The sequence below is a fragment of the Trichoplax adhaerens genome, genomic scaffold (assembly GCF_000150275.1).
Source record: "Trichoplax adhaerens TRIADscaffold_10 genomic scaffold, whole genome shotgun sequence".
Classification (NCBI taxonomy): domain Eukaryota; kingdom Metazoa; phylum Placozoa; class Uniplacotomia; order Trichoplacea; family Trichoplacidae; genus Trichoplax; species Trichoplax adhaerens.
In genome coordinates this window covers 969,296-986,604 of record NW_002060952.1, presented here as the reverse complement: position 1 = coordinate 986,604, position 17,309 = coordinate 969,296, and the positions used below count along the sequence as shown (strand labels likewise).

Sequence of the window (17,309 nt, the reverse complement as noted above, 5' to 3'; positions counted from 1 at the left end):
ATCTCACTTTAACACATTATTGTAACAACTTTCTTACATACATAACAGAGTATGCAATGATAGGATAGAAGAAATGAAAATGGCTGATAAATCGTCAGGGAATGAGCGGCAGCATATCGGTGGCTACAAATTGCTCGACTAAGTTATCCATACGTACAATTTTTGTTATCGATTTCCAGTAAGATAAGTAACGTTAAATAGCTTGCATTGTTTTCAAACTAAGGTAATAAGGAAAGCTTAAGCACATTTCAACAACATCAATTTAAGTTATTTGCGATTGTAATCACCTATTCTACTTTCTATCTTGATATTGGTTGTTACTATTACTTATAGGAAAAATTGGAAGATAGCATTAACTTAGAAGTATTATCTAACAGTTAATCTTGATACTACTATTCCAAAAAGGCTATTACTAAATGCCAAGTTGGAACATTTCCTAAATTTCAACCTTTATCTAGCAAAAAAATTCCCCATCTTCCTTAAAAATAAAAATCAACGCATATCAGGCTCATAGTAAAAACAATTACAAGCTAGGACATTGCTGAATAAGTTAATTTATACTATTTCAATTGAGAATTTTCAATTTAATTCTTTCATGTTTAAATCTGTACCGCGATTAAACCAAACAATCCATCATAACTAAACAGATCTATCGTATTGAAACACCTAGACCTATAAGAAAAGACTTTTAATAGCGCCAGTTGTAGTTAAAATAGTTTTTTCTGCTTCTTTAAGAGCTGTTGACGCCATTGCGGTTTTGCTTCGAACTCTTCTCTTGTTATATTAAAAACTTTCTCAAAGTCTTCATCTGTTAGATAGCGCTAAACAGGTAAAAAATTGAGATATTAGGAAAGCCCAGACTATCAAATCAAGATATATTATCTTGACCTCAAGCATGTAATAGCCTATGCTAAACGAAATGTCTTAAAATATTCCAAGGTAGTAGAAAAAATGAGCACAGCTAGTTTATGCAATCTATAATTGCAGATATGCAAGGCATTATAAATTAGCTTACTTTTTCTAAAATACTAAATTTAAATGCTGTCCTTCAGCTCCATCAATACTGAGATGTATTGCTATTTTACTACGCTGAACATAATGTTTTCAAGTATTTATCATCGACAATACTAACTTACATAACATATAATTACATGAATTAAGACTAGATCACAGGCAATCTTGTTTTAAATTATAATAAAATCTCGATTTTTTAATGTATCAACAAGATAATTTAGATATCCATCTTTGGAACGAATAGATGATATTTGCTGCAACTGACCTCTTTATGGCATGCGTCAATTTCTTCTGGTAAGTCAGGAGATATTAAAAATTCATAATCATACTTTTTGTTATATTTAGCTAACTCCTAGATATAGTAAGTATGAAATATGGTTTACATGAATTTTAAAGTTCGTACATTAAATCTTTTAGTAAAACAAGCAAGATAATAAGTATACGTAGTTCGAGCATATGTAATTGATTACAGTGCCAAAGAATAAAAAGAATGGTATAGTGTGTTACAAAGTAAAGGATATCACTACTAGTAATTCTTTCGATAGAATTATAACTTTAGTGGAAACTACACACTATGTCCCTTATTTAATTCATGATAGAAATTGAACATAGTATCAGAATTTATTATCTTCTTTTGCATAGTATTTAAACAGAAGTAGAAATCACTGGATAACTTACATCAGAAATTAAGGTTACACCAGCATTTTCTTTACCAAGCTCGGCTTTTAAATCAGCATAAGATTTTCCGTTCTAATTATAGTACAAGTTAATCATCAAGTCTTGTAATAATTATTTTACGCAGATGAAGAAGGATCGATTAATCTCTACACATTTACTGCATCGTGACAGTGTGACTTACGCTCCATTTATTGAGGTCCCAAGCTACAAAATTACAGGTAAAAGCTATTGGCTCACTGCCTTGTTTAACTTGAACCATGGTGGTGTTGTTAATATCGCGTCCAGAAGTGTCCGACTTTACATATTTCTAATTGATGATGACGAAATAGAGAGAGCACATTTTATACAAGAAATAACAACTTAAGGAATCAAGAGAAGTCGCTTATTTAGATATTTAAGCGATAAAATTAATCGAAATAAACGTTTCTATCAGACACCATAATCATCGCCAGGTTGCTATAGCTCTAATTTATATTTCGTAAGGTAAAGAAATTGTAAGAAAACTAGTCCTTTTTAAATGTATCTATAGTATAGACGAATATAATTCGATTACCACTGCTAATTCTAATGCTGCCTTTTTTTCCTCTGGGCGAGCTCCTTCACCAATCCAAACGAAAACTTCATCATACGTATCCAATAGCATTACGTCGTCTTCACTTAAATCCTACAATAAATGAAAATATGTATTTAAATGATCATCTTCGAAATTATAGCAATAACTACTACAGTATAGTATTTATGCAAATTACAAGACAGACAGACTCTTGATCGAAATCTGGAATTTCTTCGACTTTAAATTTTCCTGAAGCGTTAGAGCATTGAAATAATCGTGGCGGTTGCGATAGTGTAGCTTCCTATATTGATCATGCATAGTAAGAGCAATTAGTAATATTAGACGCCATATTTCGGTATTATTATACTGACAAAATGTCAGGAAACTATTTCTTACGCTCTAATGATGAAATACCTGTAATCTTTCACCAGAAGCATACTCAGTTTTACCGCCTAATGCAGGCCAGAACCATTCAGGTTCATGACCTTCATTAACAACTCCAATATCTCTGTTAGAACAATAATACTCATATTACTACTTATACTTGCTTTTTTATAAGATTTTCAAATTGATATAACTGAGTAACATTACCAAAGTGATTACCATTTTAAACTTGATCAATTTTTCTTATAGTCACAAATTACTCACGTTTTTGGCGAAATGAACTTCGCAATGGTTTTACCCATATCCTTTTCATCATTATTGGCTCCCTATACCAGTATAGACAATAGGCCATGATTACTAAACTTATAGCTAGCATAGATAATGCTATAGGATATTAATCAATTTAATTTTGTCCTAAAGTGATCCTATCACATTTCGTTAGCATTACTTGGAAAAATTAATTATTAGCACATTAAAATGTTAATAATGAATTACAAGTATGTTTTTCATTGTAAGCATAAATTCACTTGGCTATTTTTCAACTCAGATGCTGTATATATATACTCTCGATATATAATATCTTTATCCGTATTGCAAATATAACGAAATTACTAACCACTTTAAATTTAAGCTGTATTACATTGTTAAAAGCAATTATACATGTTTCAGAGCAGATATTTGCTTAATATGCATTAGGTAAACTTTTTAAATTATTATACTCACCTTGCCTACCCAAATTGCTGTTTCTTGTGGTGTTTTAAGAACAAACACATCGTTCGAGTTTAACGACGATGCCCTTTCAGCCACCTAATATCACGACACATTATTCAAATATGAAAAAAACATGAGCTCTACTAGTATATAAGTTTAGAGTAGAGTAACTAAACTTGACAACATGGCAGTGCCGTAATTTAACGAGTTTAGTTAGCACTAATCTGCGCTCTATACAATACATTGAATATTCCTAAATTCGATATACCTGAATGGCTTTAGTATTAAAAGCTGTAGTTCCATGAATTTGGAAAAGCATAACACCATCAGTATCATAAGAATCTTTATCGTTAACGTTCTTAAATCCGCTAGCACAGCCTCCCTAAAATTGATCAGATTCGAAAATATGATCGATAATTGTCTACAGTATAGTCAATGTTATTATTCAATATCTACCTCAAAAATGACCAGTTTTCCTTTAAATATCAGTAAAAAATGCTCGGGTTCTTTATTTTGAACAACACGTATCTGAATATTTTTTTACGAGGATCGTATTAAATTAAATGTTATATAACAATATTTAATGTTCTTATCCATCATGTATGTACGATAACACGGCCTTACTTGGGTAGCCATTCCATCTAGATTATCGTCCATTGCAGTAACTAAAGCAGCCGCAGATGCTTGTTCATCCTGGCTACTTTTTAATCCCTAAATGCAAATGTTATCGTTAGACATTCCTGTAGTCTATTATTTCTCAATATTGAAAAGATAAATGAAATACTTGTATGTAGATATAAGCGGCTTTTTAAATTCTAATTTTTAAATATTATGGAACCTTTCACGAGATATCTAACGACACATACTAGCATATCCTTAATTTTATTCCTTGATTTTAGTTCTATATTTATAAGACTACTACGTAAATACGAATTAGTGTCGATAGCTTTATACTACGAGTTATCTACATTAATCTTCATTTATTCCTGAGTTATTTGTATCTTCTGAATCATCTCAATTTTAAAGTAAACTAATATTAGGACATTATAATAATACGTACCAGCCAAAAATAAATTATGTATTGCTCAGTTCCATGCTTGAGATATTTGTACAGCAGGATGTAGCTATCACCACCATAAAATTTGCCATAAACTTCTTCATCGACGGGAACTTTTTGAAAATTTTCAATCCGCCATATCTATTAAATTAGATTTACAGGTGTCATATCTAACTCTTGTAATTTTTCAAATCACTATATTTGGAATATACACAGTATTTAAAGATATTACTATAAAGATTATTCTCTTATTGGTTTTACTTTGACACGTCCATCCCCATTATCAGGCAAAGTTGTTTGCTTCTTTTGAATATGTTGTTGATGTAGTGCTTTTAGATCGATTTCATCTTGTGATACTTGAGCTAAAAAGCAAGGATATTGATTAAATGAATAGCTTACTTACAGCGAAGGAACTACGGTATCAGTTTTACATTAGATTCAAGTCCTTTCTTCAACACTAAATTACAAATTTCAATACGCATTTATACTTTACCGATATTACTCTGACTAGGCTTAGGTGCTGCAATAACAATATTTCGGCTCGGCCATGATGCGAAATACTGCTTAAATAGAGCATTCTCATCACCATCCATTACTTGAGTAACAGGAGTCCACTTAGGATAATTCCGTTCTTCAATAAATTTCTAAATAATCGCATAGTAATAATAGAAATATGAGATCGATTTAATGAATTTTAATGGCTTTAAACAGCTTAATACGTGCTATATGCTTCTGAAATATCAAACCTGTAATGGAATAATGTCATGAGTTGTGTTAATAAAGCTAAATTATTATGAATAGCATACCACAGCTTGACTCATAGCACTTCGTTTCTCGGCTTTAGTGCACTTTGAACCAACCCATGCAAAAATTCCTTTGCCTCCGGTATCCAAGATAAAAGAATCCTGTCAAAATGGGAGGTAGAACATTGTTCTTAGTTATCAAAACAGAAAATTCAAATCTGATACCCATACCTTACTATATTCCGCTCATCATTATTAATTAAATTAAAGCATGGTAAAAATTTTATGAATGATGACATGTAATATTAGTCTTTCATCTTCAATTAATTAATTACAAGCATTTGATGTACAGTAGTGTAACATTATAGATACGCATATTGGTTTTAATATAATTTAAAGTGTTCTACTACCAGGTATACAATATTCTTACGTTATGGTCTAAATGTTCATATTTTAGTGGTTTCTCATCGACCTCCGTAGTTTCTAAGTCCCCGCTAGCGTCAGAGATTCTAAAGTTTTAAATGTCGAAATCAACATTTATTTCGATAGCTTCTAAGTCCTGATCGTATATGAAAAGATTTCGCTTTCCCTCTTTAAATCAATATGGATTATTTATTAGATACCTGTATAAACGAATATGCTCTGCTGATTCTTCTTCAAAAGAAACATCATCGCCGCCGGCTTCAGCAGATAATACTTGTTCGCGGTTAAATCCACCCAACGCTTCAAAAAATTCACTATCATCATCCTCTCCGTCATCTTTTTAACAAAATTAAATTTATAATTTTTCTGTAGATTTGTATTGTTACAACATGATAAATGTAACATAGTTTAATTTCTATGATATCGTCGTTTGAAGAGATTACTTCAATGAAATCACAGTTCGAAAGGAGATTTATCGTAAAAAGTGCTACAATTATAAAAATTGGGGTTTTAACCAGTTATCAAAAATCAACTCAGCACTATGCTGGATAAAATAATACTCATTCGTAGCTAATATAGCTGAATAGGAACAAAATTCAGTAATGTATGGGACTAGCTTGATTTAATTTTCTGTTCTTGTCAAGGAATACTTAAAATCTTATAATCCTCAATTGATGCATACGCTGATTCATGACTAGAATGTAGTATTTATTGCTTAAATAAGGCCATCTGTAATTACTCTTATAGGTTATATGTACCCTGTAATTTTTTATTATACTAGTAGATGCACTAGAAATCAGCAGTTGCATAGCTTGGGTGTCGAAAATAAAATTTATCTGATTCGATCCTATCTGGCCTACCTATAATATAAATACGAGCTTTACCGCCACGTTCACCATCACGAATGCCCCTGGCTACATCTGATGCCTAGTAATCGTAATTTAATGCTAATTTAGAGGTATTCGATAACCATAAATAAGTAAAGTTAGTTTATCTTATTTTAGGATTAAAAAAGTAAAGTTGTTCTTTTATTTATAATTTTTAGTACTACTTTCATCCGCTCCTTCCGGCTACTGTCTTTACCGCACCAACAATAAATTTTTTCGCCGTCATCCAGTATGAAACAATCGCCATCATTTAATGAAGTTACATTAACTTCCACCTTAGAGAAATGATTAAAATAATACATTAATTCAGTTTATGATGTTAAATATTAATGTTAATCTCAACTTATAAATGTATCAGTTTTATACTAACTGGATAAACTCGGACTTGGCGTTTGCCTTTGATATGCAATAATCTTTTTTCATATGCACCACGTTCAACTTTTTTGAAACCAGATTCAACGCCTCCTTCGGCGTAGCTGGTAAGAATGTTAAAATATTAATTTAATTATGAAAAATTTGATTAATAACAAGAATAAAGATATACAACTAATATCTTACCACACTCCTTGCTTAAAATAGGATAAAAATAGGCTAGATTCGTGATTCTGGACCTATAGCAAGAGGTAAATGGAAATGATAATTCTGAACAACTGAAATCATAGTTCATTAAAGATACGATAGATATAATAATTTTTGTTTCAATTGTTATTCTTGATATATGTAATATTTTATTGGTTGTTACTGATAAGTAATCAAATTTATAGCGAAATAGTAATTATGTATGTTCATTAACTCTCGGTCTTAGGTAATGATTGAGCAATAGCTGTAATCTTAACTCTGAAGAATAACGTATAGAAAACTTCAGTTTTATACTGTCTAGGGTTGATGCAATTATCATAATCAAGAATTAAATTGGTCATGCGATCATATAAAGAATACTAGATAAAAGCCAAATTGAATGCTAAATTAGGTATTTTCGTGATGGTCTTAGGATAACATTTAAAAAATTTTAGCAAAAGCTTATCAATTAAAGCCGTAGACAATGCTAGTCTTTAAATGCAACTTTATTATTAATCAATCTTGAAGGTGTATGTACGGCGCAAAGTACGTTACCTCTCGATGTTGCACAGGACTACCTCCAAGAAGCTCATCCAATTCAACCGTTTTGTAAGCAGCAACTCCAGATTCATCCTGATCCCGATGTTAGTGATATGATTAATACATGTATTTATGTTTAATTTGGATTAAAAAACTTAAACTCGAACGAATTATAGTATATCTTAAATCTCCTAGTGATTCATTACGTAGGGAAAGCTTAATAATTCATTAAATTATATTATCAAGAAATAGTGCTTATATTTTGTTTACCTGTGACGTCTCCTCTCCAAGCCAGAAATGAATATCCCAACATAACTTATTATTCTTTTTCTTGGTCTAGATAGATGTATTGAATTTAAAAATGCAGAAATAAAATAATAAATGCATCCGATTGGTAAACTACTAAAGTATCAACCTTAATTGAAATGGATTCAATTTTATTCTAATTGTCAGAATGTAATCTCACGAAGTATAATTTGTTTAAAAAAGTAAATAGCTATAATTTCTAACGCAAAGTAGTAAACAATAGTGTAATCTTATTTTATCTTAAGAAAACAGTAAATTTCGCCACATTTAACGATCCATGAAATGATAGGTTATAAAATGATAGGTTATGAAATGATAGATTAAGAAATGATAGATTAAGAAATGATAGGTTAAGAAATGATAGGTTAAGAAATGATAGGATAAGAAATGATAGACTATAAAATGATAGGCTATAAAATGATAGGTTATGAAATGATAGCTTATGAAATATAACTAGATTTTGTATTAACATTAGAGAATACGTATTTCGGTAGCATCTACTACTTCTTTAGTACTTTGCAATTTCAAAGAGACCTTAACGTGTAAGTATGAAAGGTTTCTCTAATCTGTTGTATTCTCTCTTAATTACAAATATATTAGTCTATGAATTATTGTCATAAATATATCTTAGTGTAGTAAAAATAATCTCTCTAATATATCACGAGTACTATCTAATTTGAAGAATTGCAATAATGGCATAAATGGTTAATACACAAAAACAGTGTACAAAATATCTCCTCTAATTAATCTTCGTATGGTTCTACCAATATATCTACTATATACAACTAAGAGCATCGAATAATGTCATGAGCGAAGATAGAGGGGCCTTCTATGTATAACTAATTCTATGCAGCTACTCTCCTAATTTCAACTCCTTCTGGTAGAATTAATATTGATGGCGTGGTTGCTGAAGGAAAAGTGGATAATTACTGACTTTGTCTATTTTATAATAATATTGATTTCAATTTTAGTCCGTAGATTAGCTTAGATTTCAATAATGCAATAGAACAATATTCTTGTCATGATTCACGCTAATAGCTGTAATTATCAGCTATAAATTAATTTCAGTCGAATAGATGTAGTACATTGCGATTCTTGTTACAAGATATTGGAATCATTATTTATATTAATTTGGCATGTGAATATCATATTGCGACCTTATACTATTTGATAGCTAGAGGTGCAGTATTTGCCTCTCGAATCTTACATTGTTTCATTAGCAAATAAGTATAAATAATAAAAGAGTGAGTCATTTACTTTTGGATCTTTAGTAGCGAAGTGAGATAATAAAATACAAAATAGGATTTTGCGTTCAATGTACAGATTACTTACACTTAAACAGATATAAGAGTCACCATTATAAAACTTTCCATAAGTTTCAGGCTCTTGCTTAACTACCTCCAATTTCTATCACGATTGTTTAAGAAATTTTAATGATATCGTGTTAGTAGACGAAAGTCTAAGCTTGTCTGACGTAATTAATTTAGATCTAATCGGCTATAAATTGCAAAATAAATCGAATCGATAACATAACCTGTTCAAATGAACTCTATTGGTTATAACTATAAAACAGAAAAGATTCATTAGTGTATTTCCAGCTTAAACTAACCTCAATACGCCATATTTCTAATCCTGGCGTTTTTCCTGCTTCTTCAAATGCTGGATCACTCATGGCTGTCTAGGTGGGGTCAATACAAGACTAAAGTGAAGATCGAAGCAGGATAACCGAATATCAGTCAGAGGGATAAAGCACACACATATGTTCAATCATGAACATATGGCTGACTTAATCACGTATTCAAGAAAAGCTTTAACTATTTACTCTAATCTTTGTTATTGCAATTATTAATGTAGTGCTATTAGCAAATCAGATCTCGAGTTAGGTATTTCTTTAAAGTCAAATATTCTGCTATGTCATCAACAAAATTGACGCTAACTGGATCATGGCTTTAGATAATATTAGTGTAGTAAGGGCAAACGTCAAAGTGTATATCATTACTTAACAGTAATGTTAAGTAATAGTGATTTATTATCATATGGAATAACATCAGCATATCATAATAAGCAAATCAGATCTCATGTAAAATAATACATAGAAATCAACTATTTTACTGCTTCAAAAATAAAATTGTTGTCATTGATTGGATCGTGACTTTCGATAATATTAGCATATTGGTAACTATTAAAGTGAATTTCTATTAGCAGTAAGGTAAATGAATAGTTCACGATCTAGTGAAATGAAATTAGTATGTGATGTAGTAGAAAGGAAATTAGCACATTAGATCTCCTGTAAGGCATAGCTCTCAAGTTAGCTATCCTATTCTATGTCATTTATAAAAATTATCGTTTCTTAGATCATGGCTGTAGATAATATCAGTATAATAAGGGCAAATATCAAAAGTGTGTATTACTTAACAGTTATGTTAAGGCATAGTAATTTATCATCACATGGAATAACATTGGCATATCGTAGGAGGCAAATCAGATCTCGTGCAAGATAATACATTAAAGTCAACTATTTTACCGCTTTACAAATAATATTATTATCGTTTATTGGATCATGACTTTAGACAATAGAGTATTAGCGTATTGGCCGCTATCAATGTGAATTTCTATTAGCAATAGGATAAATGAAATCTACGATCCTTTGAAATGAGATTAGTATATGATATAGTAAAAAGGAAATTAGATCTCGAGTAAAGCATAGCCCTTAAGTCGTCTATCCTATTCTATCTCATAATTAAAAAGTATCGTTTCTTGGATCATGACTTTGGTCAATATTACTATCAAATAGAGGTAGCCATAAAAATAAACTACAGTTAATAGTAAATTAATGATTGGTGATCCTATAAAATGAGACTAGTGTCGGATAGAAAGTCAAAACAGATTTCGAGTAAAGTATTACTCTCAAGTCCATTATTCTCTCATATCATAAATGAAATTATCGTTTATCGACCGAATTACGACTTCAGTCAATATTATCCTTAGGTTTATCGACGTTATCATCCTAGTATATTTTAATTAACAATAAGGTAAATCATACTTTTTATGTTGCTATGAAATTATAATACTAAATGGTAGAAGAGCGAACGTGTTTTGAATGTCGTTTTGAAACGGGAAATGTAAATAAAACTGCACAATATTATCCATGTTTCGACTACATTGACCGCAAATTGCAACGGATAACCATTACAAAACACGGCTAAATGATTTGTAGACTGGTGAACATTTCTTTTCAACATTGTAGAAAAATTTAGGTTTGATTTATAACGTCAGATAGAATTAAAATACGATATGAATGGATACTTCATTGTCATAGCTCTACTGTCAATGTGTAGAGGAGCTACAATGCACGCTGTCTAGTAGACAATTTCATTTCAAACGAAAAAATAAAATTAGCAGTTTAGCCTTCACTGCAGTATTGATCAACGATCGATATCATCCACTGTGTTAATTAACTCACTCACGATAGTTTATTTTATGTGTAATGACTATTGCAGTAGAATATCTAGATGCACTTGCAAGAACAGTTTTCAATCTACAATGTATCAGATAGTCTTACCTGGCTTTATGCACAAGATTTCGATGACTAACTGAAAAATGGACTCAAGACGCAATCTCTTTGTCTGGTTATGTCCCTCTAGGAGATAACTAGTCGACCAATTCAAAATAATAATTAATAGATGATCAATATAAAAGCTGCTATGTAATAAATAAGGGTATCTGGTTAACTTTGATAACACAATTGATACTGAATTGTAATTGTTTGATGCAGTCTCCTCGAGTTTTCTAATTGCAATCTAAGAATAACTGTATAATGTTGGCATCGACTCTTAGACAATCCATACCAAAATGTTGACAGTATATTTCGATCTTGTACTAGTGTTCTAACGGGGATATGCCTACTAATATCACTTTACTGAACACTGTACAGTAATAAGATATTTAGGATTGCTGCAAGAGATCATGTATTTATATTTGTGCCTAATGTAGTTGAAAACTTATTATTTTTCTTAGTAATCAATTCGGAAAGTCCGCTTGATGCGCCAAATCAATTACAGTTTGTCGTTAGAAAGGTACTGTAGTTTTGACATTGGTAATATAATTTAATTTATCGATATTTCTCCCTGCCGTCAGAAAGGATGGAAGCAATTGCAATTCTACTCTCTATTTTCGAAGTAAAATTGTTATTACATGTCTAGAAAAGATGAACTTTATTGCCTACGGGAACGAGCCATGCTACCTCTTTAGTCAATAACGTCCGGTATTCATGCCGCAAACAAAAATATCCCGCACTCGTATCGTTTATGTTATTGTTGTTTTTCTTAGTATTTTCTCACACATTTAATACATCGCACCGGAAAGAATGATGGATAATATTATTGATTTTTGTTGTTTTGTTCTATCTTACTTGATCTATTAGTCAATAGCACCTTCCTAGATTAGCTCTTGAACCACTGGCTTTAAGAACTGTTTTAAAAAGGCTTGATTTGAATGCGCATGAATGACATTTAGCACTTTCATTTTAGTCTAGTGAAATTTGATTTATGATTTTGCTGATGTGGCGCTTCTATTGCCTCCTGCGTAGACTTACGCGTACAAACAGGATCTTTCAATACCAGTGTCGCGTGCTGCTATCGATCTGGTCGGATATATCATTTATAAGCATGCCATGTGAAAATGCAAGCATATGGATCAATCTCATTACCTACAACGGATTAACCGTGTACAGTAATGCCAAGTGAAAGTTGTGCGTGGACCAGTAGCTTCTTGGTCCAAGACTTTAGCTACTATCATACTAGTCTACGCTTATTGACTATGTCTCTTACTATTCAAATGGACTTGTGATAAAAGTACAGCGTCAATGCAGTAGAAAAAAGAAACTACTAAAAGGAAGAGATAGAATATTTCTTTTGCTATGCAGACCCGATCGCCATGATGCGATGGCTATAAGTATGTTGAAAGTACAGCGTCAATACAGTAGAACCAGAAACTACTCAAAGGAAGAGATAGAATATTTCTGTTTGCTATGTAAACCTGATCGACATGATAAGATAGCTACTATAAGTATGTTGAAAGTACAGCGTCAATACAGTAGAACCGGAAACTACTGAAAGAGATAGAATATTTCTGTTTGCTATGCTGACCCGATCGACATGATATGATGGCTAAAAGTAAAAGTACAGCGTCAATACAGTAGAACCAGAAACTATTCAAAGGAAGAGATAGAATACTTCTATTTGCTAAGCAAACCTGATCGACATGATACGATGGCTATAGTATGTTGAAAGTACAGCGTCAATACAGTAGAACAGGAAACTACTCAAAGGAAGAGATAGAATATTTCTGTTTGCTATGCAGACCCGATCACCATAATACGATGGCTAGAAGTATGTTGAAAGTACAGCGTCAATAGAGTAGAACCAGAAATTACTCAAAGAAAGGGATAGAATATTTCTGTATATGCAGACCCGATGGCTAGATGTGTGTTCAAAGTACAGCGTCCATACAGGATGAATGGGAAGTCATTTGAAATTAGTGGGCTCATTTGCCCAAAATTGATCATTCAATTTAGAAATGCTTTTACATATATATTTAAGCTTCAAATGGCTTTTAAATATATATTTAAGCTTCTTCATGAGTGATCATTTGATGAAATTTCAGGGAAATTTGGCCACAATTGCTGGAGTTCTAGGCGTTCAAAGTAGTGCAGACAATCGATTCAACATCGTGTATCAATAGTCGATGTATTTAAACAGTCAAAACTATCGGTCAAGCGCTTCAAAACCAATCGTTATGAGCCTTGCTTCCTTCCTATACACATAGATTTCTTATGGCTAGGGTTTACTAATTGCATTTGCGATTAATATTGTACAAATTGATGCCCCAATTCCCCCCCAAACTCATGATGGAGAGTTGAAGATCGATCGCAGAACGAGAGGGAACTGGTGCGCACCACGGAGGACATTGCTGAATGACTTACAGTAGAGGTCAAGGCACAGTGTACCTCATCTGCTAGTAAAAGTGAGTCTCAACCGCCACGTCATCAGAGGGCAATGACTCATCGATATCCATGGTATACAGATTTGTATACGATGGAAGTACTCTACTGTACTGTGTCGATAATGCTAGCCAGATGGCCATAATAATACTGTTGTCGATTTGAAACACAGGCCACGTATCAAAATTGGAGAAGGAAACTTGCAAACTAGCCTTTCCTGTCGTCCAATCGCTCTTTCCAAGTGGCTTTTCCTTCCTAACTTTTCTTGCTGCAAGATGAGTGCTGCAACACTTGTTGTTGTCTTGATTGCCAGTTTAATTGCATTACATTATACTGGCCATGAAGCTCTAGTAAGTAAAACAGTCAGTCGACTAGTCCACGGTAAGGCGGGTTGTTTTCCAATCAAAGACATCAAGCATGTCAAATTGCATTATTTTGCTGGACGTGGCCGTGGCGAAGCGATGCGATTGCTGATGAATGATTATAATATATCTTATTCTGAGATGGGATATACACGAGAGACTTGGCCTAACGCAAAACAAGAAGGATTAAAGAGTGGGTTATACTTATTTGGCCAGGGTGAGTGGATAGCAAAGGATAATAATAGCTTCCATCGCTATGCATGTCCAACTAACTTGCATTCGCTGCTAGTGCCAAGCACAATCCGTCACATTACCTACTTGACAATATTCAACATACCATCCAAATGATTCTCTAGAATACATCATAATCAATGTCTAGAGACGATAGGGGTAAGGTATGATTTCAATGTTCAAATATTGAATGACGGTATTCAATCTCATTTGGAATGATTTGACCACGGTATACTGTCAATCAAGTCAGTCATATTACCAAATATTCCAGAGTATGTTTGGATGGAAAATCAAACTGTGCAAGAATTGACCGATACAACGGGATAACACCTTGGATTCTGAAGTGCTAATATGGAAAGCTACAACGTGCTGTTGCAAGTTATTGATATCATCTCATCTAGTTCAAACAAATTGTAATATGATAACAGTGTAGAATCGAACAAGCTACGTCTAATTTAACTCATAGTGATAAAGCTAGTGCTAAATCATTTTGCAGCCTGCGACAAATGAGTAGAACAAATAATCCAATTTTTCTTGACAGGGATTATTCTGTTCTGTAACAACGACTGCATCAAATCAAGTCGTAGGCTAAGGCAATACTTTTACAACACTATAGTTAGCATCACTATAACCCAATTGATAAAGACCTACATTTCACTTGAATAGAGTGATATCGTAATGCTTTCTATAAGATTGAATGGCAAGTGCTGCCATTGCATATGCATCAGTTGTCTATAATACTGTATAGTATTGAATACAGAAATCACATAATATAGCAAAGTAAGTAAGGCAATATGTACAATCAAGTAGCAAGTCATGATCAATTCAAGCAGTTTGTGAACTAATTCGATGCTAAGATACATTTCTTCCACCCTTTGTAAATAATGAAAAATTGCTGAACCTGAAAATGAGGCAATAGCGTTTCTGTATTGAAATTACAAGTGTTGTTACTAGGCATCCTGCCTATAGCTATCTTCTCACCCGATGTTAGCGATCATTATAGCACAATCCATAACCAAGCTCGATAAACGTGTATAACATGCTTTATAACCATTTACGAATATTGTGTGTATATGTTATATACTTCATAGGTCTTATAAGTATTCCATACCTATCTGTGTATTTGACTATACCAGTATAACAAGTACAACAGTTGAAAACTTGTGTAAAATAACTTCAGAAAGACAGCAATTAGAGAAATTTTTAGCAAAGGCAACTTGTACAGACAAAACTACGAACACATTGCTTATTACATACCAATATAATACAATCTAATAAAGATGCTAGCAACAGTCTGTTACAATAGTATTAAAGGCTGTAAGTCCTCAGCAAAAGTACATTGAGCGTAGTCTCAATTTTGATCGATTTCTAGCCATAATGGTAATAATCCACTGTAATTGCTGTCTTGCAGAATAATAATATTGTATATAAAGTTTTACAATTTTCCACTTGGAGTAATTGTAATTTTTAGCTAACTATTCGTTTTCTAATCATCATTTTCTATGACTCTTCTGGCTACTGTTATATTAATTATTAAAGCTCCAGCAATCGAAACCAGCGATGGAGTTAAGCTAGTTCAAAGCCACGGTAGGAAAAGTCATATCTTATTGTTGATAATTTTATGTTATACGCCACGTTTTGAATATCCAACATGAAGCAAATCATTGATGTACTAAAATTAGACATAGGATCAAGTGACTGTACGCTAGTTTATTTCTAGCTATTTATATAAGCGATGTGTTATCAAGTTAGAATGAATAGGGCCAATTCTTTTTATATTACGTTATGTTTCTCTGCATAGTAATCCAAAGCGGCTGAATCATTTTGCTTAAGAATGATTAAATTTAAATTTGATATGTAATACAACTATTTCAATCCATCTCGCTTATGAGATTTAGTACATCAATGCTAACTATTCCGGTATCTATTGACTTAGTTATCCTTAGGTACTTGGGTCGTTCGGTTGGATTAGATTGTGAATGTGATGAATTGGATTATTGCAACATGATTGCTGCGGGAATTGGTAAGTTATCGACTATGGATGTATATCCTTGGGCATCAATATTTGAGTATAAATATGAAATATTAATTTCTAAACTATATTGCTTGTCTAGAGGACATGGGAAAACAACTGAGTAAAATTATGTATGATCCAAGCTTTTCAGTCGCAATGAGAGATGAATATCTAAAATCCACATTACCTACATGGCTAGGATACTTTGAAAGACTGATCCCTTCACAATCTACCAACTCGCAAAAGCAATCCGATTATATTATTCATGGTCATTTAACGTGGGTAGACTATTTGTTGGTAGCTGCTCTTGATGCAAACATTGAATTTGGACAGTTTTTACTCCCAGGCGACTCTCCTGATCAAGCAAAAACTGACGTGTTGAAACCATTCCCAAAGTTGGCGCAGTACTACAACTCAATGTTTAACAGACCTGCAGTAATAGATTATTTAAAAAGTGACAAACGCTATCCCTTCAAGCTTCCTTACATGCCTAAAAAATAAGATGGAAATCTACGGTCAAGACAATATTAAAGCCGTTTCATCTTGAGCGCCCGAAATTGGTTTACAACTAGACTGATATCAGAGTGTGTACAGTGATTGCTTTCATAGTTAATTTTCATTTTCGTACTATTGATGGGTAATAGATATCGAAGTATATTTCTGAGAGAAGTTTAATCCATTTCAGACCTAATAAAACAATTACACACCGAGGTTGTATCCGTTTCTGCTTTCATCCTACCAATCGATACGTTGATTAGTCGGTAATTGAATAGAATTTCTGCCATTTGATTGCTCTGCAATCTATAGAAGAGAAGCTAGAAATCATCCTAGAATTGATATACGATTC

General features: G+C 32.5%; 2 protein-coding genes across 2 annotated transcripts; one reads left to right on the top strand and one right to left on the bottom strand.

Annotated features, from left to right (window-relative positions):
- Nucleotides 1-707: 707 nt before the first annotated feature.
- On the bottom strand, nucleotides 708-9,526 carry TRIADDRAFT_29352 (uncharacterized protein; the record flags this gene model as incomplete). Its single annotated transcript, XM_002115232.1, has 26 exons — nucleotides 708-821; nucleotides 1,280-1,366; nucleotides 1,666-1,764; nucleotides 1,874-1,999; nucleotides 2,246-2,356; nucleotides 2,451-2,546; nucleotides 2,660-2,753; nucleotides 2,894-2,955; nucleotides 3,353-3,436; nucleotides 3,609-3,698; nucleotides 3,797-3,868; nucleotides 3,965-4,051; nucleotides 4,401-4,538; nucleotides 4,659-4,759; nucleotides 4,891-5,041; nucleotides 5,204-5,302; nucleotides 5,571-5,649; nucleotides 5,764-5,899; nucleotides 6,424-6,490; nucleotides 6,615-6,725; nucleotides 6,821-6,926; nucleotides 7,009-7,061; nucleotides 7,564-7,641; nucleotides 7,819-7,884; nucleotides 9,187-9,261; nucleotides 9,464-9,526. The coding sequence occupies 26 exons, from the start codon at nucleotides 9,524-9,526 to the stop codon at nucleotides 708-710; spliced, it is 2,445 nt and encodes an 814-aa protein (XP_002115268.1).
- A 4,604-nt stretch (nucleotides 9,527-14,130) lies between these two features.
- Nucleotides 14,131-17,146, top strand: TRIADDRAFT_64179 (expressed hypothetical protein; the record flags this gene model as incomplete). Its single annotated transcript, XM_002115357.1, has 3 exons — nucleotides 14,131-14,434; nucleotides 16,385-16,471; nucleotides 16,563-17,146. 3 exons carry the CDS (start codon nucleotides 14,131-14,133, stop codon nucleotides 16,961-16,963), a joined length of 792 nt encoding a protein of 263 aa, XP_002115393.1. The 3' UTR covers nucleotides 16,964-17,146.
- Between the last annotated feature and the right edge of the window lie 163 nt (nucleotides 17,147-17,309).